Source organism: Hyperolius riggenbachi, chromosome 1 (genome assembly GCF_040937935.1).
Source record: "Hyperolius riggenbachi isolate aHypRig1 chromosome 1, aHypRig1.pri, whole genome shotgun sequence".
In the NCBI taxonomy this organism is placed as follows: domain Eukaryota; kingdom Metazoa; phylum Chordata; class Amphibia; order Anura; family Hyperoliidae; genus Hyperolius; species Hyperolius riggenbachi.
In genome coordinates, this window is record NC_090646.1 from 428,591,907 (window position 1) to 428,615,378 (window position 23,472).

General features: G+C 45.0%; 1 protein-coding gene across 2 annotated transcripts in view; it reads left to right on the forward strand.

Annotated features, from left to right (window-relative positions):
• Nucleotides 1-7,500, forward strand: part of NAA35 (N-alpha-acetyltransferase 35, NatC auxiliary subunit) — a 73,098-nt gene extending 65,598 nt beyond the window's left edge. For both annotated transcript variants that reach the window (XM_068237139.1, XM_068237148.1), the window contains exons 20-23: nucleotides 1,127-1,267; nucleotides 1,355-1,477; nucleotides 4,738-4,818; nucleotides 7,204-7,500. In XM_068237139.1, coding sequence (XP_068093240.1) covers nucleotides 1,127-1,267; nucleotides 1,355-1,477; nucleotides 4,738-4,818; nucleotides 7,204-7,263 — 405 coding nt within the window. In that variant the 3' untranslated portion in view covers nucleotides 7,264-7,500. The remainder of the gene's footprint in view (nucleotides 1-1,126; nucleotides 1,268-1,354; nucleotides 1,478-4,737; nucleotides 4,819-7,203) is intronic.
• Nucleotides 7,501-23,472: the final 15,972 nt, after the last annotated feature.

Consider the following 23,472-nt stretch of genomic DNA (forward strand, 5'->3'; position numbering starts at 1 on the left):
ATCTCTTTAAAGGACAACTATTGTGAAAAATTTTAAATACATATAAACATTTACAAGTAAGAAGTATGTTTCTTCCAGAGTAAAATGAGCCATGAATTACTTTTATCCTATATTGCTGTCAGTAGATAGTAGAAATCTGACTGAACTGACAGGTTTGGACTAGTCCATCTCTTCATAGGGGATTCTCAGCAATGCTTTTAATCTTTTATAAAGACATTCCCTGAAAATGTTTTATACAATGATGCTGGACAGTCTCCCTGTTTGTTACACACTTTTTTAACAGTTGGACAGAGCAACTGCAATTCACTAAGTGCTTTTAAAATTAAACAAAACCCTGAGAATCCCCCCATGAGGAGTTGGGCTAGTCCAAACCTTTCGGTTTTGTTAGATTTCTACTAGCTACTGTAAGTGACAGCAACATAGGAGAAAATTAATTTACGGCTCATTGTACTCTCTAAGAAACGTACTTCTTATGAGTATATGTTTACAAGTATTTAAAATTTTATGATTTTTGTGATCGTGGTCCTTTAAATTCACTGACAATTTGACAAACTAGTTTAGCTCAATACTCTTACTACTCCTCCTCCACAGCACTGTGTATTTGTATGTAGTTGGGCTGAACCAAAGCAGGCGCTTTTGGTGCACGGCGCAGGCCTCGTGCACCTGACTTGGACCCTGCTATAGCACTAGTGTTATAGTGCCTGTCTAGTGCACAGGTAATTCGGGTTTCCGACCTTGAATTACTTCTCACTGCACGTTCCTACAACTCGAAGGGAGAATAGTATTTTACACCGCCGGGAATTTGAGCAGCAGCAGGGTGAGCGGTGACCGTGCACCCAGCTCACCAGCGATGTTATAATACATACGCAGGCTGAACCCCGATCCTCACTGCTTCAGTAGGCTACAGAGAGAAGGCGTCACCATATATACCTTCAAGGGAAATCTGAGCTGTGAAGAATATGGGGGCTGGCATCTTTATTTGCTATTATCGGCTGGATGGCTAGCATGCTTTTCTTTTGGCTTCAGTAGTTTCTAGAGTAAAAGAAAAAATAAAGATTTGCCATTTGCTCTTGTAGTAAACAATCTGAACATTAACGTTTGTTTGTTCTATAATGGTGTTTTTTAGACTATGATTGCGTTTGACATGGATGGAAAAGTGAGAAAACCCAAATTTGAGCTGGACAGTGAGCAAGTTCGGTATGAACACAGATTTGCACCATTCAATAGTGTTCTTACACCACCACCAGTGCACTATTTGCAGTTTAAGGTGAGTTTGCAATTTCAATATACTATTTTAATGATGCTGGCATATGATGCTGCTTGCAAGTTAATATTTGCTTGTTTCACCTTGAAGGAAATGTCTGATTTAAATAAGTACAGCCCTCCACCCCAGTCATCTGACTTGTACATGGCTGCCAGCAAGCACTTTCAACAAGCAAGGATGATTTTGGAAAATATACCGAACCAAGACCTAGAGGTAACATTTTTTTCTATTTGATTGTTTTTGTTATACTTTGAGATGCAGGAAACTACAGCCATGTGCACACTTAGTATTTTTATTTACATTCTCCATGTTTAAGTGACAATTGTAAGTTTGTTTAGGACTATCAGTATGTGAAACTCTGTAACCATTATCGGGGAAACAAATGTGGGCTCTCTAAGTCTAAAGCCCTTTAGTTGGTTCTTTACAACAGGGGTCCCCAATTTTTTTCTGGGGAACTGGGGGGGGGGGGGGGGGTGGAGTGGTGTTTGGGAGGGGTGGCTTGGTGTTGAACAGTGTCGTCGTGCGGAGCGGGTTCGGGGGGGTAGGGGGGATAGGGTTGGGGGGTGCGGCGGCATAGAAAGCATACTTGCCCCAGTATAGGGAGTTTAGTGGCACAGTATGGGTAGTATAGTGCCCCAGTATAGCTAGTATAATGCCCCCGTATGGGTCGTATAGCGCCCCAGTATGGGTAGTATAGCTCCCCAGTATAGTGCCCGTGCCCCAGTATAGCTAGTATAGTGACCCAGCATACGCTTCCCCAATCTCCCCCCCCCCCCCCCCCCCCCCTGCGGCCGGCGCTGCTGTTACCTTAGCTGGCGGCCGCTTCCTCTCTGCCTCCATGGGTGTTGGTGTACTTCACAGCAGCGCGCCCCACGGCTGCTGTGATGAGGCAGAAGAGCGGTTGCCTTGGTAACAGCATTACACATCGCTGCTCTCCTGCTTTCTGCCTCATCATAGCAGCCGCGGGGCACGCTGCTGTGAAGCACACTAACGTGCATGGAGGCAGAGAGGAAGCGGCCGCCAGCTAAGGTAACAGCAACGGCGGCCGTGAGGGGGAGGTGGGGGCAAGAGGCTAGACCCGCGGACCACCTGCAAACGGCCCACAGACCACCAGTGGGCCGCGGACCAGGGGTTGGGGCCCTTGCTTTACAATATCTATGTTGAGATTTAAGACATGTTCAGTCTTGTGCAGTTCTCATTATGCGGATCATTTGAAGTCAACATTGCAAGAAAGATTACCCCACAGACTGAAGTTGGATGATTGATCCAACAACTGCGGTACATATCAGCAGGCCTAGTTTGGCCAATTGTGCATGTAGTTGGAGACCTCCCATTTTGTGCTTTCCTTAGGGGAATTTTAGACAGTTGTCTTTTGATCTGACCTAAAATAGTCAAATCAAACAACAACAAAGAATGTCTTTAGGCAGCTGTATCGGTGTAGGTTTAAAGCGGAACTGAAGATTCTATAAAAACAAACAGTTTCACTTACCCGGGGCTTCCCCAAGCCCCCTGCAGCAGCTCTGTCTCACGCCGATCCTCCATGATCCTCCATTCTCCTGCCGCGGTGCAGTTTCGTAACCGCCGACTTGTAAGTCGACGGCAACTGCTTCTGTGCGGCCGGGGCCACGCGTATCTTTCTGCACATTACCATCCTGCACCAGTTCATGGTATGTATATAGAGTGGGATATTGTACTATATTAACTAGGCCTATTTTTAACATTAAGTCTCGAGCAACCAGAAAGCACTCCTATCTGGCATCAGCTGATCCCCGTTGGTGCCCGATAAACGAGACTCTACTATATATCCATGCAAATAATTTGCAGTCGCAGGTCCATAGCAAGCTGATCTTTGGACTGGCAAGCAAGGTCCAGCACCTTGGCAGTCTGGAATATGTATTCTTGCATAAAACACTGTGGTTGTTGTGCCACACAGTACTTCACAGTGCTGAGGGAGGGAAGAGAGAAGTTGGAGCTGGACTGTGGTCAAGCAACCAAAATATCTGGGGGGAAAAAAGGTGTTTTACAAAGTGTGCAGGATTGGAGGCTGGCTTTGTGTAGATTTGGTCACAAGAGTCTCTCTTTAACTTACACCGCAGATTTTCAATTCTATTCAGGTCTGGGGACCGAGATGGCCATTCCAAAACGTTGTACTTGTTCCTTTGCTTGAATGTCTTAGTGGATTTTGAGCAGTGTTTACGGTCGTTGTCTTGTTGAAAGATCCAGCCCTGGCGCAGCTTCAGCTTTGTCACTGATTTCTGGACATTGGTCTCCAGAATCTGCTGATACTGAGTGGAATCTATGCGTCCCTTAACATTGACAAGATTTCCAGCTCCTGCACTGGCCACACAGCACCACAGCATGAGGAACCACCACCATATTTTACTGTGGATAGCAGGTGTTTTTCTTGGTATGCTGTGTTCCTTTTCCTCCATGCATAACGCCCCTTGTTATGCCCAAATAACTCTAATTTAGTTTTATCAGTCTACAGCACCTTATTCCAAAATGAAACTGGCTTGTCCAAATGTGCTTTAGCATACCTCAAGGGTCTCTGTTTGTGCTGTTGACGCAGAAAAGGCTTCCTCTGCATTACTCTCACATACAGCATCTCCTTGTGTGAAGGGTGCCGAATGGTTGAACAATGCACAGTGACTCAATCTGAAGCAAAATTATGTTTTAGGTTTTTGGTGCTGGTCTATGGGTTGACTCTGACTGTTCTCACCATTCGTTGCTTCTGTCTTTACGAGATTTTTCTTGGTCTGCCACTTCGAGCCTTAATTTGAACTAAGCCTGTGGTCTTCCATTTCCTCAATATGTTCCTAACTGTGGAAACAGACAGCTGAAATCCCTGAGACAGCTTTCTGTATCCTTCCCCTAAACCATGATGGTGAACAATCTTTGTCTTCAGGTCATTTGAGAGTTGTTTTGAGAGACCCCCCCCCCCCCCCATGTTGCTACTCTTCAGAGAAAATTAAGAGGAGGAAAACTTACAATTGACCCCCTTGAATACTCTTTCTCATAATTGTATTCACCTGTGTATGTAGGTCAGGGGTCACTGAGCTTACCAAGCTAATTTGAGTTCCAATAATTAGTTCTAAAGGTTTTGGAATCAATAAAATGACAATGGTGCCCAAATTTATGCACCTGCCTAATTTTATATAAACAATTATTAACGCCTTATTATTTATTTTATATAAACAGTTATATTAAACAATTATTGCATACTTTCTGTAAATCCAATAAACTTCATTTCAGTTCTCAAATATCACTGTGTGTGGCTCCTATATGATATATTTCACTGACATTTTTTTATCGTAACAACCAACGATTTATACGGGAAAATCATGACTATTAACAAGGTATATATTAGCAGTTGCACAACTCTTTATAAGCTATAGGGAAATGAGTCTGTAGAATTTCAGCGTTCTATATCACTGTATAGTTAATCACTGTAGTTGTTGAACTGTATTCCTTAGGTCAACGAGATTTTAAAGGTGTCTAAAAACAATATAGTGGTAATGAAATTGCTGGCTGGAGGGCATAAGAAGGATTCTAAGGTAAGCTTTTATGAGCAGGAAATTACTGTACACAGTGGTTAGCATGTTTACAACATGGCACGTGTATGAGAACAGATGCAAATAAACTGGGCACTCATTCATTTGGGCATTTTGAATTTCAGGTGAAGAACCTTTTATTTCTGGAAGGGAAATAGTTTGATCACAGTGAATAGCCCTGTCATCTTGCAGCACTAGAGTCCCGATCAGCGCACATTATTGGGTTATGTATTTGGCCTATGTGTGGATCTCCTACCACACTCCAAATATATACCGTTGTCATTTGACTGCCACAAACTCTTATCCATGCTGTGGAAGGAGCTGTGGAAACTGCCAACGTAAGCACATAATGGCTTAAAACACTTGGAACCCCCCGGTTATGTACAGGTTATGGAGCAGAGCAATTTTGATCTTTCAGTGCTTCATCTAGCCAGGCATTCAGTTACAGAAATACTCAAACCAGCTAATCGGGTGCACAAACAATCGGGTCATGGTCAGAATTGGAGAGATAATCCCCTCTTCCACCATATGATATTTTTGTTTATTTAATGGGGTTTATGATCTACAGTAGCTTTTTTTTTTTTTTTTTTTTTCTTTTTTTTTTTTTTTTTTTTTTCTTTTTTTTTTTTTTACCTCCCTGGCGATAACCCTGGGTGAGGCTTGGGGTTGGAAATCTGCAGCTCAGAGCGGTAACCACGAGCTAGACTTGTGTTGATTGCCGTGAGGGGTGTATCGCTCACCTCCCGGGATCCGGACACCGACAGCCATTCTTCTTCCTGTCCTCCGAGGCATTGCTTCCCCCTGGTGAGATCGCCGCCTGTTGTCATAACAACAGACAGCAATCTCACTACAGGGTTACAGTGCCATACGGAGGGAGAACTGGCGCAGGCTTTCTGGCGGCATGATTGTTTTGCGGTTTAGGGTCTACAAGCATGCAAAAAAAAAAAAAGCACCCCTTTTAGACCCTAAAATCTGTAAATAATTATACCCCAGGAAGGACAAATAACAGCATAGGAGATCAAATTCCTGAGCAAAAAAAACACCTAAAGAAAGTCTAGTTTCTCCCGGAAACATAGGCTCTATAGATCACTTAGGTGTCATAAGTAGTGATAGTGATAGTACTGGGCATGTATTGGGTGCAGTCCTCATGCCCAACGCTCCCCTCATTCTCCTCTGTCCCCCTTTTTTATACTGAACGCCTCTGCTCAGCCCAGGTCACTGTAGTGGTTACTCGCGGGTACACGGCCAGGAGCGCTCTGCGCGTGCGCACAAAGGCATGATGACGTCATTTATACCATACCATCCTGTGCTTGAGTACATTTCCTTCCATAATACTGTACCACCTAACTTCGGGAATCCTATGTAGTAATGATTGGAAAACACTAGCATGAAAATGTAACTGTCCCAGGAGTAGAGAGTAATTGAGCTAGTCAAATTCCAGTCGCTAGAGGCATTGGCTTGATTTAATTCCGTCATTGAAGCTCAATGAAGATTTGCATGCTGGGAAATGGTTGTCATCTTTAGTTCTGTAATCTAAGGCAGCATGCTAGATGAGCAAACGGACAATTGTAAAAGCGTTAGGACTGAATAGAGAGGGGATATAATCCATCATAGGTTTTAATTTCAAGATATTCTAAATACCCTAAAATACATACGTATATACTCACATGTAAGCTGATTTTTTTTTTGGGGGGGGGGGGGGAGGACAAAAAAGTGTCCCAAAAGTGTGGAGGTTGGCTTATATGCGAGTCGTGTGGGTATAGTTACCTCTCCTCGTTCCTGGTAGCATCTCCTGTGCTGCGCTCCTTGCTATATTCCAGGTTTCCTGTCCCAGGAGCCACTAACTGTTTCCCTTGCAGTTCCGTACTCTGCCACTAGATGTTAGTGGCAAGTACAAAGCTGCAAGAGAGACAGGATGATTGCTGCCCACAGACCAGAAGACACTAAAGCCTGGATCTCTAGCCAGCACAGAGCTGCAAGGGAGATGGGAAAATGGCCGACTAGGAGAGGTAGCTATATGTACACTTCACAACACACTGCACCACATACACTCTGCTATACACCCACTGCATAATCATACACGTGCAATCTGCTGTACATATATACTGCATAATCACACACAGGCACTCTGCAAGCATGCTTCACTCTGCATCACATGCACAATGTACAGGGGGGGCACTCTGCACCACATACAGGGGGTATGCTAGAGGGGAGACACCTTTTCCACATTATTAGGGTGTTTCAGGGGCAAAATTTGGGGGGGGCTGGGGGCGCGGCCTATACACAGGACAGCTTATGCACGAGTATATACGGTAACATTAATTATGTCTGTTTTATGATGTGCTCACATTTATACTAGTAATAATTCTTCTTTTTCTTCCTATGCAGATTCCACCAGAGTTTGACTTTTCTGCACACAAATATTTTCCTGCTGTGAAACTAGTGTGATCTTAATGATACAGGTGCTGTCATACGTTGGCCATGGAGCGCCATTTGGTCTGCGTGCGGTGACTTTAGGGCCCATGTAAAGACAGAGAGTTTTTTGTTTTATTATTTTTTTTAAATGCACTGGTTACTTTTTATGTAAAGCCACAGGATGTGGACACATTTTGTAAATCGGCTATGTTGGGTCTGTTTCATGTGTGCTGAGGCCTTTGTTTTTCATTAAATATTTAAAATATAAAATGCATTTGTGTTTTATTCACTAATTTTTGCAGTTGGGGCTCAAGCCCCCTCCAGGCTGATCGTTCCCACGCCGTTGTCCTGCGCCGTTTGGATCCTCTGAAATTCACCCCAGAAAGTCCTCCAGGCTGGGGTGTACTACGCATGGGGGGCCCAGCCACGCAGAATGCTCCCAGCCATAGGAGCGCAAATGGGCAGAGCAATGCGGCCAGACTGCGCCGACTGGTGGACTTTCAAGGGCGAATTGCGGAGGATCCAGGCGGCGCAGGACCAATCAGCCTGGAGGAGGCTTGAGGAAGCACCAGTTATGTATACTTTTTTTTATTTATTTATTTTTTTTAAATCCTCCCATCTCGTACACTTAACTGTGCAAGAACACTGACACTCTTTTATGCACTGCAACGTGGTGTGATTCAAAGTCTGTGAACAGTTTACACAACAGTTGCTATGCAACACATTTGGTTATGACATAGAACATGCAGTGCATTGCTTGAATCACACATGTTGACGCACACAATGTTAGCCAGTGAAGGTGCCTATTGGTCAGTGGCTTCTTTGCCTGTTACTTGCCTTGCCACCACAAATGTTACTTTTGGTTGCGTTGGTCCAATGTGAATCTAACCTTAAGGTGACTACACACCATACAGAGATCCAATTTTACGGCAATTTGATAAAAAGGATCCGTTGTCCCAAAACATCCAAAGCTTTTTTTCATTTGTTTGAGAAATCTGATTACTTTTTTTGTTTTTATTTGATAAAAGAAGATTGGGAGAGTTGAATTCTTCTTATCAATTTTTATGAAAATTGATTGGTGTAGGGTAGATTGTCAGTTACTTGATGTACAGACCCAAGCAATTTTTTTTTCTGGGTTTTCAATCTTTTCTTTTTCATGATTGGGAAAATTGAACAAATGTTGAATTGTGTGGTACATTGGTCAGATTTTTTAAATGTTACAATCCGTCAGAAAAATTGATTGCAATTCTTGAATTGAAAAGATATTTTAACCCTCCTGGCGGTAACCCCGACCTACACTCAGGGTAGCCGCAGAGGATTTCTCTGCCTCGGGAGGTATTTTTTTGCATAAAAGTTTTTATCTTTTGTAGCTAGCACTTCGCTAGCTAATTCAAAAAATCCTCCCGCGGATGCAGCCTCAGAAACTGCGTACCGCCAGGGAGGTTAAAAATGGTATGGTGTGTTCCCACCTTTAGTCTAAAAGACACATGAGTCAGCCTCTCAGCTCTAGCTGTCTTGTTCAAAACATAGCCTTATGGTGCCCATACATGGTACAATTTTGTTTTTCATCCAATCTTACCATTTCTATGTAGTGTAGGGGCAAATTCAGTGAATATACTGAAAGGATAATGTAGGCAGTTCCCTTATATTACATAGAAATGGTTAGATTGGATGAAAAAAATTGTACCATGTATGGGCACCATAAAGGTGACCACACACCATACAATTAAAAGTTCCAATTTTACGCCAATTCGATAAATAAGATTGGTTGACCTGAAAAATCGAAAGCTTTTATTTGTTTTTCGATCAAGAAATCTGATCGAATTTCCCGTTTTTTTTTTGTTTGTTTGTTTTTTCAATATTTTTTGAGATTAGACATGTTGGAAAATTCAGACTAATTTTATCAAGAATTGTATGGTGTGTGATGGATTGTAAAATTGTATTCAACCAGAAAAAAAATTGTATATAACTATTCACTATATAACTATTCAGTACATACCAAACTTTATTCACTCTTTTTTTCTCTTGATTTTTCTAACCAGCAAATTTTTTCGGAGTTTACAATCTTTTTTTATCTCGAAACTACGTGTGAGGTTTCTTGAGTCAAAATAAAAAAAATTGAATGGTGTGTGTCCACCTTAAAGAGATACTGAAGCGAAAAAAAAAAATTATGATATTATTTGTATGTGTAGTACAGCTAAGAAATAAAACATTAAGATCACATACATCAGTCTAATTGTTTCCAGTACAGGAAGAGTTAAGAAACTCCAGTTGTTATCTCTATGCAAACAAGCCATTAAGCTCTCCGACTAGTCTTAGTCCTGGAGAGGGCTGTTATCTGACTTTTATTATCTCAACTGTAAGTGAACTGTTTACTTTTTCTCTGCTAGAGGAGAGGTCATTACTTCACAGACTGCTCTGAAAGACTCATTTTGAATGCTGAGTGTTGTGTAATCTGCACATATTAGAGAATGATGCAATGTTAGAAAAAACACTATATACTTGAAAATAAAAGTATGAGAATATTTTCTTTGCTGCTAATCTTCTAGTAATTATTCATAGTACACAACCAATTCACTATATCATATATTTTTTTTCGCTTCAGTGTCTCTTTAAGAAGAGTTATGATCAGTTTTACCTCACATGGAAAATAATTCCTTTCTGACCCTAAATCGGTAGCTGAAATACCTCCGTGGAGCAACATCATACCATTCTATCCTTCTGTAATTCGTTTTTTGATCAATCTCTACATGACATGCCTGTACATGTCTCTTGCTAGCTACATGGTGCATTAGCGGAGTCACCAGTGTAATATTGTGTCACTTGCAGCAGAATGATGATGGTACATACAACATGCTTCTGACACAGCAATCATCTAGGTCAGGGGTCCCCAACCTTCTCCAGCCCGGGGACCACTTTGTGACCATATTTTTCTCCAGGGACCCTGGGGTTGGGGTTGCGCGACCTAGTGGACAGTGTCGTGCGCAGCGGGTTACGGGGGGAGGGGGGTTGGGGTGCGGCGGCATAGCTAGCATAGTTGCCCCAGTATAGGGAGTTTAGTTGCCCCAGTATAGCTAGTATAGTGCCCCAGTATAGCTAGTATAGTGCCCCAGTATAGCTGGTATAGTCCCAGTATGGGTAGGTAGTGCCCCAGTATAGCTAGTATAGTACCCAGTATAGCTAGTATAGTTCCCCAGTATGGGTAGGTAGTGCCCCAGTATAGCTAGTATTGTGCCCAGTATGGCTAGTATAATGCCCAGTATACCTAGTATAGTGCCCAGTATGGCTAGTATAGTGCCCAGTATGGCTAGTATAGTGCCCCAGTATAGCTAGTATAGTGCCCCAGTATAGCTAGTATAGTGCCCAGTATAGCTAGTATAGTGCCCAGTATAGCTAGTATAGTGCCCAGTATAGCTAGTATAGTGCCCAGTATAGCTAGTATAGTTCCCCAGTATGGGTAGGTAGTGCCCCAGTATAGCTAGTATTGTGCCCAGTATGGCTAGTATAATGCCCAGTATACCTAGTATAGTGCCCAGTATGGCTAGTATAGTGCCCCAGTATGGCTAGTATAGTGCCCCAGTATAGCTAGTATAGTGCCCCAGTATAGCTAGTATAGTGCCCCAGTATAGTTAGTATAGTGCCCAGTATTGTGTTTTTACACATTCTTCTATATCTTTGACACTGCTTGTGCAGTATAAGTTCCCGAGGGCTCCATGAATCTGGCCCCCCTACAATCAGCACAAATAAAAATTCAATCATGCCTTAATAGTTAACCTTTTACAGTTTTTGGGATATTCACATTTTTATAAAGGTCAAAAGTTCACTCAGCCCCCCTACAACATTGGAAAGGCTGAGTGAACATTTGACCTTTATAAAAAAAATGTATATCTCAAACTTTGAAAGATAGAAAGATGATTATTGCAGCACAAATAAGCACACGCACAGCACTACCCACCCATACCAGTTTCATGTCTGTAGGTTGTTGTATGGGGTTGGGCAGGGACAGATTTGCCATAAGGCCCTGTAGGCATATGCCTACAGGCGCCTGATGATGGAAAGGAGGCTCACTTCCCTCTCCTAGTGCCTGCCTCCCTCCCTTCTTCCCTACTCAGAGTTGACCGTAAACTCACCCAGCTCTTGCCATTCCACTGACCAGATCTCCCTTCAGTCAGCTCCACCTCTAGCTACTTAGTATTAGGTAACCAGAGGGTACCCCCTTATTAACCTCCTTGGCGGTACACAGTTTTCGAAGCTGCGTCCGCGGGCGGATTTTTTCAAATTAAAATTTGGATAAATTGCTTAAGCTAGCGCTTTGCTAGCTAACTGTGGCCCCCAAATCCTCCGGCACCACTGTGATCCCCCTGATCGCCGCCGGCAATATTTACGCGTCCGCGATCCCGTGAGAGCCACAGCTTCACCATGTAACTTCAGTCGTCGCTATGGCATGACATGACTTCATGCGCAGTCCCGATCCTCCCCATAGCGAAGCTTGGAGCTGATTGGGAGGCTGCGCCATCGCTGGATCCCTGGGGGGTATGTATATCGGGGGAGAGCGGAGGGACTTTGGGGGGGGTCATGGTTAGCTAGCAAAGTGCTAGCTTAAGCATATAAAACAAATTTTATTTAAAAAAAACCTCCGGGGGGGGGCCATGTGATCCTCTCCGGCGGCTAGCCCGAACGTAGGTCGGGCTTACCGCTAGGTAGGTTAAGAGGCACCTGTAGCTACCTATGATGGGTAAGGGTAAAGTGACAACCGGGCCAGCCAGCACACTTGTGGTGGGTTCGGCGGGGGCTTGTATGTTCATGGAGGGGGACGTCTAGGGTGCCGGGACATCTGTGCCTATAGGCTCACACACAGTGTCGGGCATGTTGCTCATGTTTTGCAATGCTCAGGTGTACCCAGTATACGTTTGCTAGGTGTAGGAGCTCCATTAAAGAGACTCCGTAACAAAAATTGCATCCTGTTTTTTATCATCCTACAAGTTCCAAAAGCTATTCTAATGTGTTCTGGCTTATTGCAGCACTTTCTACTAACACAGTCTCTGTAATAAATCAATGTATCTTTCCCCTGTCAGACTTGTCGGCCTGTGTCTGGAAGGCTGCCAAGTTCTTCAGTGTTGTGGTTCTGCTATGAACTCCCCTTTATGCACACTGCCTGTGTGTTATTTAGGATTAGAGCAGCTTCTCTCTTCTCTCTCTTATCTTTTACAAGCTGGATAAATCGTCCTCTGAGCTGGCTGGGCTTTCACATACTGAGGAATTACAAACAAGGGCAAAGCTGTTTGCAGGAAGAAAAGAGCAGCCTGAAACTTCAGTGCATGAGAACAGGGGGAAAGAAACACACAAATGATCTCTTGAGATTCAAAAGGAAGGGTGTATACAGCCTGCTTGTGTATGGATGTATTTTCTATGTGTGGACATACTGTACATCAACCTACTTCCTGTTTTGGTGGCCATTTTGTTTGTTTACAAACAAACTTTTTAAAACTGTTTTTAACCACTTTTAATGCGGCGAGGAGCGGCGAAATTGTGACAGAGGGTAATAGGAGATGTCCCCTAACGCACTGGTATGTTTACTTTTGAGCGATTTTTAACAATACAGATTCTCTTTAAATGTTAGCCAGCAATAGGCTAGCTAGTATAGATGCCCCCCACCCCGATCCAGCCAGTCTTACTCACCAAGCCTCTTTCCAGCGATCGCTGCAGCCTCCCCGCACAGCTCCAGTATTCTCTAGGGAGGATTGGGACTGCGTGTCATGACGTCGATGATGTCATGACACTGCTCAGTCCCAATCCTCCCCATACAGAATACCGGAGCTGTGTGGGGAGGCTGCAGGGATTGCTGGACAGAGGCTTGGTAAATGAGAGGGGGGTGGGGGGCAGCTATACTAGCTAGCTAATTGCTGGCTAACACTTAATGGAGCCCCTACACTTATACTGGGGGGGGGGGACACCTGAGCATTCCAAAACCTATACTGGGGGACTCCTGTACCTAGCTAGCCTATACTGGAGGACACCTGTACTTAATCTACGGGGGATTCCAAAGACAGATGGGCACCGTGCAGTGGGCGACACAGGACAGGTAATGTATAAATGCATACATGGGGGTACATTTATAAATTGGCGGGGGCAGCAGCGGCAAGGCAACGGATGTGGCCGAATACCGATCGATTTCATGTTGAAATTGATCAGGAATCAGCCTGCGGTGTATGGGCAACCGACCTATCTCGCTAATCAGATTCGAATAGAGAGAGATTTCTCTCAGTTGAATCTGCCCATCATCTCTAGATGTATGGCCACCTTTACATTCGTGTTAGTGCAGGTTGAGCAGCTGCAGCTTGGAGGTATAAATGATCAGAGATTTTGTGGAGTCATTTTTAAAGAAAGTTTAGATTTTGTGTTTCAAGCTTTTAATAAACTCAAAATGTACACTAGACCGTTGCTTGACACATTTTGGTAAGTTACAGGATAAAAGGTTATGAAAATTAATTGGATCACTTTTTGCACAGAAATCCAGCAAAAACTGAACCCCAGGGAGGTTAAGGTGGCCATATACCATACAAATTGTTTTCTTTAGATCTTTAAATAAAAAATCAAACCAATCCACCATACGCTATTCAACTTTTTTCCTAAAAAAAAAAAATCACAATTTTTCACCACGGGTGATGTATTACAAAACTGAAAATGAATTTGATTTTTCTGATAAAAATGAAACTTTTCAAATCAATGATTTTTCATGGAAGAACTTTAGAAAGTTAAATTGGTTGAATCGGGCGTAACTAGAAATCACTGGGCCCCCCTGCAAAACTTTGGATGGGGCCCCCTCCCCCTACAGACTGAATAGGGGCTGTCTATAAATCTTTGTCTACAAAACTTTGTATGATTATCAGTGGCTGAGCAGATGCAGTCATTAGAACAATTGTGCAGAGAGCACATTTTATTCTCTCTTTGCCCTTAGTTGTCAGTTTCTCAGGATGGGGCCCCCTGTGGCTTCTGGGCCCCCCTGCAGCTGCATCCCTTGCAGGGTCTATTGTTACGCCCCTGGGTTGAATCGTGTAAGGCCTTCTTTACATTGCTTATGTGATTTTCTTCTGCAAATGGTTTTCTGTAGGTAGTTATAAACACTACATTTCTTAGTTGCTGCCTGAAACTGAATCACCTGGCAAAGACTCCTCTCAATAGAAGGGGCGAATAGCTGGGAGTAAGCAGTTTGAGTGATTTATTGCTGTCATGTTATGCCTGGTACACGCCATGCAATTTGATCTGATCATTTTTCTGATTGATTTTGTATAGAAGTGATTGGAAAATCTGTAATAAAAAAAAGATCAGAAATCAGATTGGACCTGTCAGAAATTATCTATTACAGTCTGACAGGAAATTGCATGGTGTGTACCAGGCATTAGTGCCCATGTGACTTGGATCCAACAGATTTCATGTTTATTTTTGTTCACTTTTACATTTAATGTGGAGTTTGCTAGGTTTTTCAACTATTCTAACTATTCACAAAGAGACCACCGTCTGAAGGAAGACCCACTAAGCGCTTGTGATTTAAAAAGCTCTTGTAATGCTGTGTGTGATCCCACTTAAGGTGTTTTTGTTTTTTTAATCCCCCATAGCATTATGTTGGCAAGAGCTTTTCAAATCACAACAAGCGCTTATAAAGGCACTGCTAGTGGATCCCAGGCCTTAAGCCTGGTACACATTTTCAACTTCTGTTGTCCAATTTTACCACCTCCATGTAGTATGGGAAAAACCTACACAATCAATATCTGATGACCCTTATACTACATGGAGGTAGTAAAATTGGTCAGTGTACCATGCTTTACTCTGATCAGATTATAATCTTTAAAAAAAAATGTTCAGTTGTTGTGAAAGACATTTCAATACAATTAATGTGGTATTACTGATAGTCTGTAGGCCAACCTCATATGTCATATAAAATGTAGCCCACAAGATCATGCAAATCTCAGTTGTCACACCACACGTCTTGGTTCTGATTGGAGCACTTTATGTTCTGGAATGCTCACTTTTTATGATCACCAGGTGTAAACTTGGCCCTAGTTTTCTCTATAAAGTGAGCTCATCTTTATTGTACTCCAGCAAAATAGCATCTTTCTTAAACTTGCCAAACCAGCAGATGGAGCTCTTACTCAAACGTCTTTTTATTTTTTCTTTGTATAGTGTAATCTTATTTTCCTGAGCAAAGTAAGAACAAAAAAATGACACTAAATAAACTGAACCCCAAGTGACACAATGAGAAACATATTAGCCCTATTAAGGCCCCGTTCACATCTGAGCGGGAATTGCGCGATTTCCGCTCACTGCAAACTGCTAGCGGTTTTTAAAACCGCTTAGCATATGGTTTGCTATGGCAGTGTTCTCACTGCCGCAATCGTGGGTGTTTTGCGATTAGCGATAATCGCAAACGCGATACATGCAGTGTTTTGGTGTCGATTCTTGAGCGATCGCGATTAGCATGTATAGAACCACTAATCGCGATCTCTCCCAAAATGCTACAGTGTCCAGTGATTTTTCTGCATTAATCACGGAAAAAAGAAATTATGTAAAGTCCCCTTTTGTTTTCCAGTGCAGGAAGAGTTACAATTCTGCGTTTTCTATACAAAATAGCTTCTCTGTGCTTGTGACTAAGGGCTGGTTTAGATGGGCATCAGATCCAGCTGTCCACAGCAGCCTGGCCTCTCATTCCAAATGTTTTTCTGCAAGCTTGCAAAAAAGCATTTGCTGGCTTTCGTCAGCGCTTCCCGATGTGGAGTGTTTTTCATCCCTGCAGGGGGACACGGAAGCATGGTAGTAAATGATCATGGAATAACCTGTTCCTTCTAGGAGAAGGTAAGTGCCAGGCAACGGCAAAAAAATGGATAGAAGCACAGTGGTTGCGCAAATAACAGATTGTTGTTATTGATGATACCATTGGCTGTCCGTTCATATGAATGGAGAGTGTTAAAGTGGACCTGAACTCTTGCAGAAAACAGAGAAATGCACCCTGTATGTATTTAGAGAGTTTAGCCTGTAAAATTCCCCCTCATTTGTGTCTAATCACAAGCTGTAATTTGATCTCTCTAATTTGAAAGCACAAAAAGTTAATGTCTGCTTCCATTAAAGCAGCAAATACAAAACCGTACAGATTTATTTCAGGATTTATATCAGCTGTAACAGAGAAATGTTTTTCTATAAAGGTCATTATGCTGCTGCATATCTTTTAGAGCAGAGAGGACGTTCTCAGTTCAGGTCCACTTTAAAGGGACCCTGAGCTGTACATAGAATAAAACATTTCACTTACCTGGGGCTTCCTCCAGCCCACTGTAGGCCGCGAGGTCCCCCAGCGTCCTCCTGGCTCCTCTCTGTGTCCCTCCAGCGACACCCGGGCCGGCTCTTCCTGGATCCTGACGCTCTGTGTCATCATGGCGGCCAGCGTGACAGTCCTGTGCGTGGACGGTTTTCTAACTGTAAACCGCCCATGCGCAGGACTGTCACGCCGGCTGCCGTGATGACACCAAGCGTCAAGACCCAGGAAGAGCCGGCCTAACGCCGCTGGAGGGACACGGAGAGGAGCCAGGAGGCTGCTGAGGGACCTTGCGATCTACGTTGGGCTGGAGGAAGCCTCCCCAGGTAAGTAAAAAATTTTATTCTATGTACTGCTCAAGGTCCTTTTAAAGAGAGTCTGAAGCAAAAAAAAAAAAATTGCTAAATTTACCTTTTTAAATAGCTTCAGTACTCATCAGCGGTAAACCGCCGCATCCCCGCTGAAAAACAAGGGCTGCAGACCCCCAAATCCCTGTGGAGAAAAGGAGGGGGAGAGAATCGGCCGGCGCTTCCTGAAGAGGCAGAGCTCTCTGCTGTAGCTCTGCCTCTTCTGTCAATCGCGGCGGATCGCCGCCTCTCCCCACCCCTCTCACTCTTCCTTCACAGAGAGGGGCGGAGAGAGGCAGCGATCCGCACGGCGATTGACGGCAGGAGAGGCAGAGCTACAGCTCATAGCTCTGCCTCTCAGGGTAGATGTTTGCCCAGGGATTTGGGGGGTCTGCAGCACTCGTTTTTCGGCGGGGATGTGCCGGTTTAGCGCTGATGAGACTTCTGAAGCTAAAAGGTAAATATAGCAAAAAATTTTGCTTCAGAGTCTCTTTAACCACTTGATGACCCAGCCTTTACCCCCCCCCCCCCCTTAAGGACCAGCGCTATGTTTTGTGATCTGTGCTGGGTGGGCTCTGCAGCCCCCAGCACAGATCAGCTGGCACGCAGAGCGATCAGATCGCCCCCTTTTTTCTCCCCCTATGGGGATGATGTGCAGGGGGGGGGGTCTGATCACTCCTCCTGGCTGGCATGTTGCGGGGGGGAGGCACCTCAAAGCCCCCCTCCACGGCGAAATCCCCCCCCCCTCCTTCTCCTCCCTCTCACCCCTGGTGATCCGGGCTGCACAGGACGCTATCCGTCCTGTGCAGCCAGTGACAGACTGTCACATGGCAGCGATCCCCGGCCGCTTATTGGCCGGGGATCACCGATCTGCCGTATGGCGCTGCTGCACAGCAGCGCCGTACAATGTAAACAAAGGAGACAAATGTCTCCTACGTTTACATCTAGTCTGCGAGCTGCGATCAGCGGCTCGCAGGCTATTCACGGAGACCTGCTCCGTGATCTAACAGGAAACGGCCGCTCGCGCGAGCGGCCTTTCCTGATTAATTAGGGAGGCACCTGGCGACGCAGATCTGCGTCGCTGGTCCTCCAGCTACCACTTTGCCGCCGCACGGTATGAGTGTGCGATCGGCAAGTGGTTACGCGATGAGCGCCGCAGCAATACTTTACCATCACAGAACAGTACATCTGAACCAGGCCTAAGGGCTGGTGCACACCAGAGCGGTTTTGAAGCATTTTTTTAACTACTTAAAGACTGCCCCACACCAATGGGCGTGGTCACGGCGGCAGCCCCAGGACCGCCTAACGCCAATGGGCGTCAAGTCCTGGGGCTGCATTTTGCATCTCCTGCTTGGGGGGCGGAACTCCGCCCCTTCTTCAGTCTTCAGGAGACTGTTAGACGGCGTGATCGCCATCTATTTACATGTACAGCACTGTGACCGGTGTGACACGGCTGTCCCCTGGGGGACAAGAGAGTGATCGGCTCTCATAGGGTGAAGCCTATGAGAGCTGATCGCTATGATTGGCTGGCTGGGGGGAGGGAGGGTTTTAAATAAATATATAAAAAAATAGTAAACCTAAAAAAAAACCACTGGGGGGGCCATCAGACCCCACCAACAGAGAGCTCTGTTGGTGGGGGGAAATCACTTGTGTGCTGTGTTGTGCAGTCCTGCAGCTTGGCCTTAAAGCTGCAGTGGGCAATTATGCAAAACACAGCTTGGTCTTTAGAGGGGGGGTTACCACTGTGGTCCTCAAGTGGTTAAAACGCTTGCAGGGGGGAAACCAGCTTGGCTAATGAAAGTAAATGGGATGGTGCACACCAGAGCGGGTCGTTTTTTCCACAAACTCGGGGGCTGCTGCAGTTTTTAGATTTCTGAGGCGTTTCTGCCTCAATGTAGGATAGGAAAGTGGAAAACCGCTCTGAAAAACGCTAGATCAGAGCGGTTTTCCAGTCATTTTTGTTACAGAAGCTGTTCAGTAACAGCTGTACTGTAACAATATTTGAAATCTGCTACACAAACGCTCCTGGAGGTCGGCCTGTACTGCGCCTGCGCAGTACGCTCCGGTCCATGTGGCGGTGATTAACAACGCCGCTCGCGCAGGCGCAGTACAGGCTGACCTCCAGATCGGCCTGACGTCATCACTGGGGACCAGGAGGCAGCGACGGCAGAGCTGCGGCAAGGAACATGCTGGGAGCTTGGGGCTGGACGAAGTCCAGGGTAAGTAACACTTATTTTACTTAAATAAGCCTGATAACGCCTTTAGGGCCCATTCACACTTGAGTGTCTTGCTGCCGATTTCGGCCAAACGCTAGCGCTTTTCAAAGCGCTAGGATAGTAAGTCTATGGGCCAGTTCTCATTTGGGCGATTTGCGCTAATCGTTGCCTGCACCATTTTCCGGCGATCGCGTTTTAGTGTTATAGAAGCGCAAAACATAATAGCTTAAGTTGCCAGGTGTGAATGGTGAATTTTTGGTGTTAATCGCCAAAAAACGCCAGAGCAAAACACTAGCAAAATCGCTAGCTATTTGCGATCAGCAAGTGTGAATGGGCCCTCAAACAATACCAATTGCTTTTCAGTCCTGCTGATTTTTGGCTGCAGCAGTGGCTGAATCTCACACCTGAAACAAGCATGCAGCTAATCCAGTCTGACTTCAGTCAGAGCACCTGATCTGCTTGTTCAGGGGGCTGTGGCTGAAAGCATTAGAGACACAGGATCAGCAGGAGAGTCAGGCAACTGGTATTATTTTAAAATGAAAAATCCATATCCTTAGTTCAGGTTCCTTTTAAGTCAGTCAGGTATTTCTGAAGAACTTAAAGTATACATGAGGTGAATAAACTAATAGCAGATTTACTTATCTGGGGCTTACTTCAGCCCCTAGAAACCTGTGTTCCTTGCTGCAGCTCTGCTCACAGCCAGTCTCCTGGGGTCCCCTCAATACAGCAGCTGCTACGGAGGGATCCCAGGAGACTGGGGGCCATATCCTATTCCAGGTTATAAGTAGCTTGCAGATGCGAGCCACTTGTGCATACCCACCAAACATCACCGTCATCTTCCGCCCCTGCATCTGGGGGTCTTCTTTAACCTCCCTGGCGTTCAATTTCCCCAGGATTTTGGTGCAAAAAGTGATAACATTTATTTAAAAAAAAATAATTCCTGTAACTTGCCAAAATGTGTCAAGCAAGGGTCTAGTATACAGTGCACGAGAGTATTGATGTGTATGCACGTTTATACTGTTCACAGAATAAAAACAGGGAACACCAAGAGCCCCAATAGTGTAATACGTACTGGATAAGGTGGCAATAAATTCGTATTGCTAGATACTCACAAGTCAGGGTAACCAGCAGGCAACCACTGTAAAGGCAGGTGGGGAGATTATCCTGACCCCACTCAGGATTAAGAAGTTGCTCTCTGTAGACAGGAAAAAAGGGTAGCAACCCTCCACCAAGGGTGGACTCTAAATTGTATACAATGAACAGAGGCGCCAAAAGTATAAAATTAGATTAAATGAGCTTAAAAACCAACTCAAATGGCAAAAATGGAGGAAGTGGTGGTCTTACCTCCCTCAAGCAGACACGACACCGACTGCGATTCAGACAGTCAGACATATTAGAAACTCCCCAAAAAAATTTGCAACGCGTTTCGCCAGCTCAACCCCGCTTCATCAGGCAATACAGGGAGGAGTATCAAGCGATCTGCACAAGGATTCAAGTTAAGCACCTAACGCTCATGCCTGCCAGGAGGCATTACTTCCCGGAGACATGAAAAGGGCAATTGGATAGTGTGTAAAGAACTCGCTGGGCGATTTATATTGCCAAAACGAGTTCTTTTACAGCGGGGAAGGGGAGGGGTCTTAAGTTAAAAAGGATTAGGCGATGTCCCTATCGCCTAAATTAACAACTCGCCAACAGCGCAATATGGCACAGGTTGAGAACAGAGCTACTACAACAACAACAACAACAAATAACATTTGTAGAGAGCTTTTCTCCCATAGGACTCAAAGCGCATAAGCATGGCTCAGACCATTGTGGTACAGAGGAAGAATTTTATAAGTCCGGAAATGCCAGGCTAAACAGGTGGCTTTTCAGTCTGGATTTGAATAGCTCCAGGGATGGTGCTGTCTTTACTGGGTGTGGCAGTGAGTTCCAAAGAGTAGGGGCAGCATGACAGAAGGCTCTATCTCCAGATTTTTTGAGGTGCACTCTGGGAGTGACCAAGTTTATAGAACTAGCTGATCTAAGGTTGTGAGAGGTCTGGTGCAACTTCAGCAAGTCCTTCATGTATCCAGGGCCCAGATTGTGCAGGGATTTGAATGTCAGCAGTCCAATCTTGAAGAGTATTCTCCATTCTACTGGTAGCCAGTGCAGTGAGCGAAGGATCGGTGTAATGTGACAGTGGCGAGGCTGGTTTGTTAGCAATCTGGCAGCAGCGTTCTGCACTAATTGCAGGCGACGCAGGTCCTTTTTGGGGAGGCCAGCATAAAGGGCATTGCAGTAATCCAGCCGTGATGTGATGAAGGTGTGAACTAGGGTTGGAAGATACTCTGGGGGAATCAGATGTTTAATCTTTGCAATGTTCTTCAGATGAAAGTAGGAAGATTTAACTACAGATGAAATTTGGTTTCTGAAACTTAAATCCCCATCGATTAGTACGCCAAGGCTGCGCACAAGGTTGGAGCTGTTTATGTCCGAATTGCCAATCCTGATTGGTGTTGCTTTAGGATAGAGCTGTTTTGATGGCGAGCACTGGCTTTGGACAAAGAGGACCTCAGTTTTGTCAGCATTCAGTTTCAAGCAGTTATCATTCATCCATGCCTGTAGCTCAGCTAAGCAAGAGTTTATTTTTGGAGTAGGGTCTATTCCACCAGGTTTGAAGGACAGGTATAGCTGTGTGTCATCGGCGTAGCAGTGGTACGTCAGGCCATGTCGTTGGATAAGTGTACCGAGTGGCAACATGTAGAGTGCAAACAGCAGAGGGGATAGGATTGATCCTTGTGGCACTCCGAATTGTAGAGGTGCAGGTTTGGACATTATAGGTCCTAGGGATACTCTCTGTGTTCTGTCAGTCAGGAATGATCTGAACCACTGGAGGACTGATCCACTGATGCCACAGTACTCCTGCAGTCTGTTAAGCAGGATTTCATGGTCAACTGTATCAAAAGCCGCTGAGAGATCCAACAGGATTAGGATGGAGCATTACCCTCTGTCCCTTGCCATGAGCAGGTCGTTGCAGACTTGGATGAGGGCTGTTTCACAGCTGTGGTGTTTCTTAAAGCCAGATTGTAGAGGGTCCAGGATGTTGTTTACTGACAGCCTGGTTTCAAGTAGCAGATAGACAGCCTTTTCAATAACTTTACCTAAGAAGGGGAGGTTGGAGACAGGTCTGTAGCTGCTCATTGCATCTGGATCCATGGAAGGTTTTTTTAAGAAGGGGCTTGATGATTCCTTCTTTTAAAGAGGTAGGAAACCTCCCTGCTTGCAGAGAGCAATTTACTATTTTGTGAAATGCTGGGCCAAGCAGGTCAGGACATTTCAGCATATGTTTAGTTGGTCCAGGTTGTCTGGCGGAGACATCAGGGAACTGTACAGGTGAGGTGGAGTCACTAAACACCAGCGAACTGCATGGGGAAGGGAGGGGGTGGCAGACACCAGGAAATTTTGTAAGGGAGGGAGGCAGCCACTAGCAATTAAGGTTGTCCCATGACTTGGTCCCATCTTGGACCAATTTGGAGTTTAACATCTCTATCCTACTGAGCCTGGGAGATACTGTATATATTAGAGTATAAGTCTAGAAATGTAGGTCTGATTCACTTTCATAAAAGTATAGGAGTCGACTTATACACAAGTCACAGGCAACACTGAGCAATGTGTGTACTAATAGTGACATTCCCATTTGCAGCAATTTACCCAGTGGTGATACTTGGAGGAAAGGAAATGCCAAGAAAACCTAGGTCTGAAAGTCCATGGCCACAACAATTAACAAGGAAAGGGGTGGGGGATACTGGGCTGCATAAAGTAGAGTAAATAATTGCAGCACTTGGGGGCCTGGAGGTGGTATCGGCTGCTTTTAAAAGAACAGGATGAGTTAATGGCTGCAATACAGTATGCAGTGCGGTCATCATCCGCTCTTGAGCCTTAAGTGCAGTAATTAACTCTGCTGGGAAGACATACTTGAGTCAATAAAAAATTCAAGCTTAAAGGGAACCTGTACTGAGTAAAATTATTTAACCACCTGCCGCCCGCGTCATGCCAGTAGGCGTGGCCGCGGCGGCAGCCCCAGGACCGCCTAACGCCGATTGGCGGAAGGTCCTTTCTATCAAAGATGCGGGCGATCGCGCGCGCATGCGCGCGCACATCGCTCAGCATCCCTTGCGGCCCCCACGTGTCATCAGCCAGCCGTCCAATTAGCAGCGCCGGCGGGCTGCGATCTTTAAATCCAGCCAATGCAAAGCGTATAATACACGTTGTTATGTAAACAACGTGTATTATACTGGCTGACTCCTCCTCTCCTGGTCACAGCGTTCCGGGACCACCAGGAGAGAGGACGGCAGCCCTGCTGATCACATAGCCACACTGATCCTGCTCGATCCCA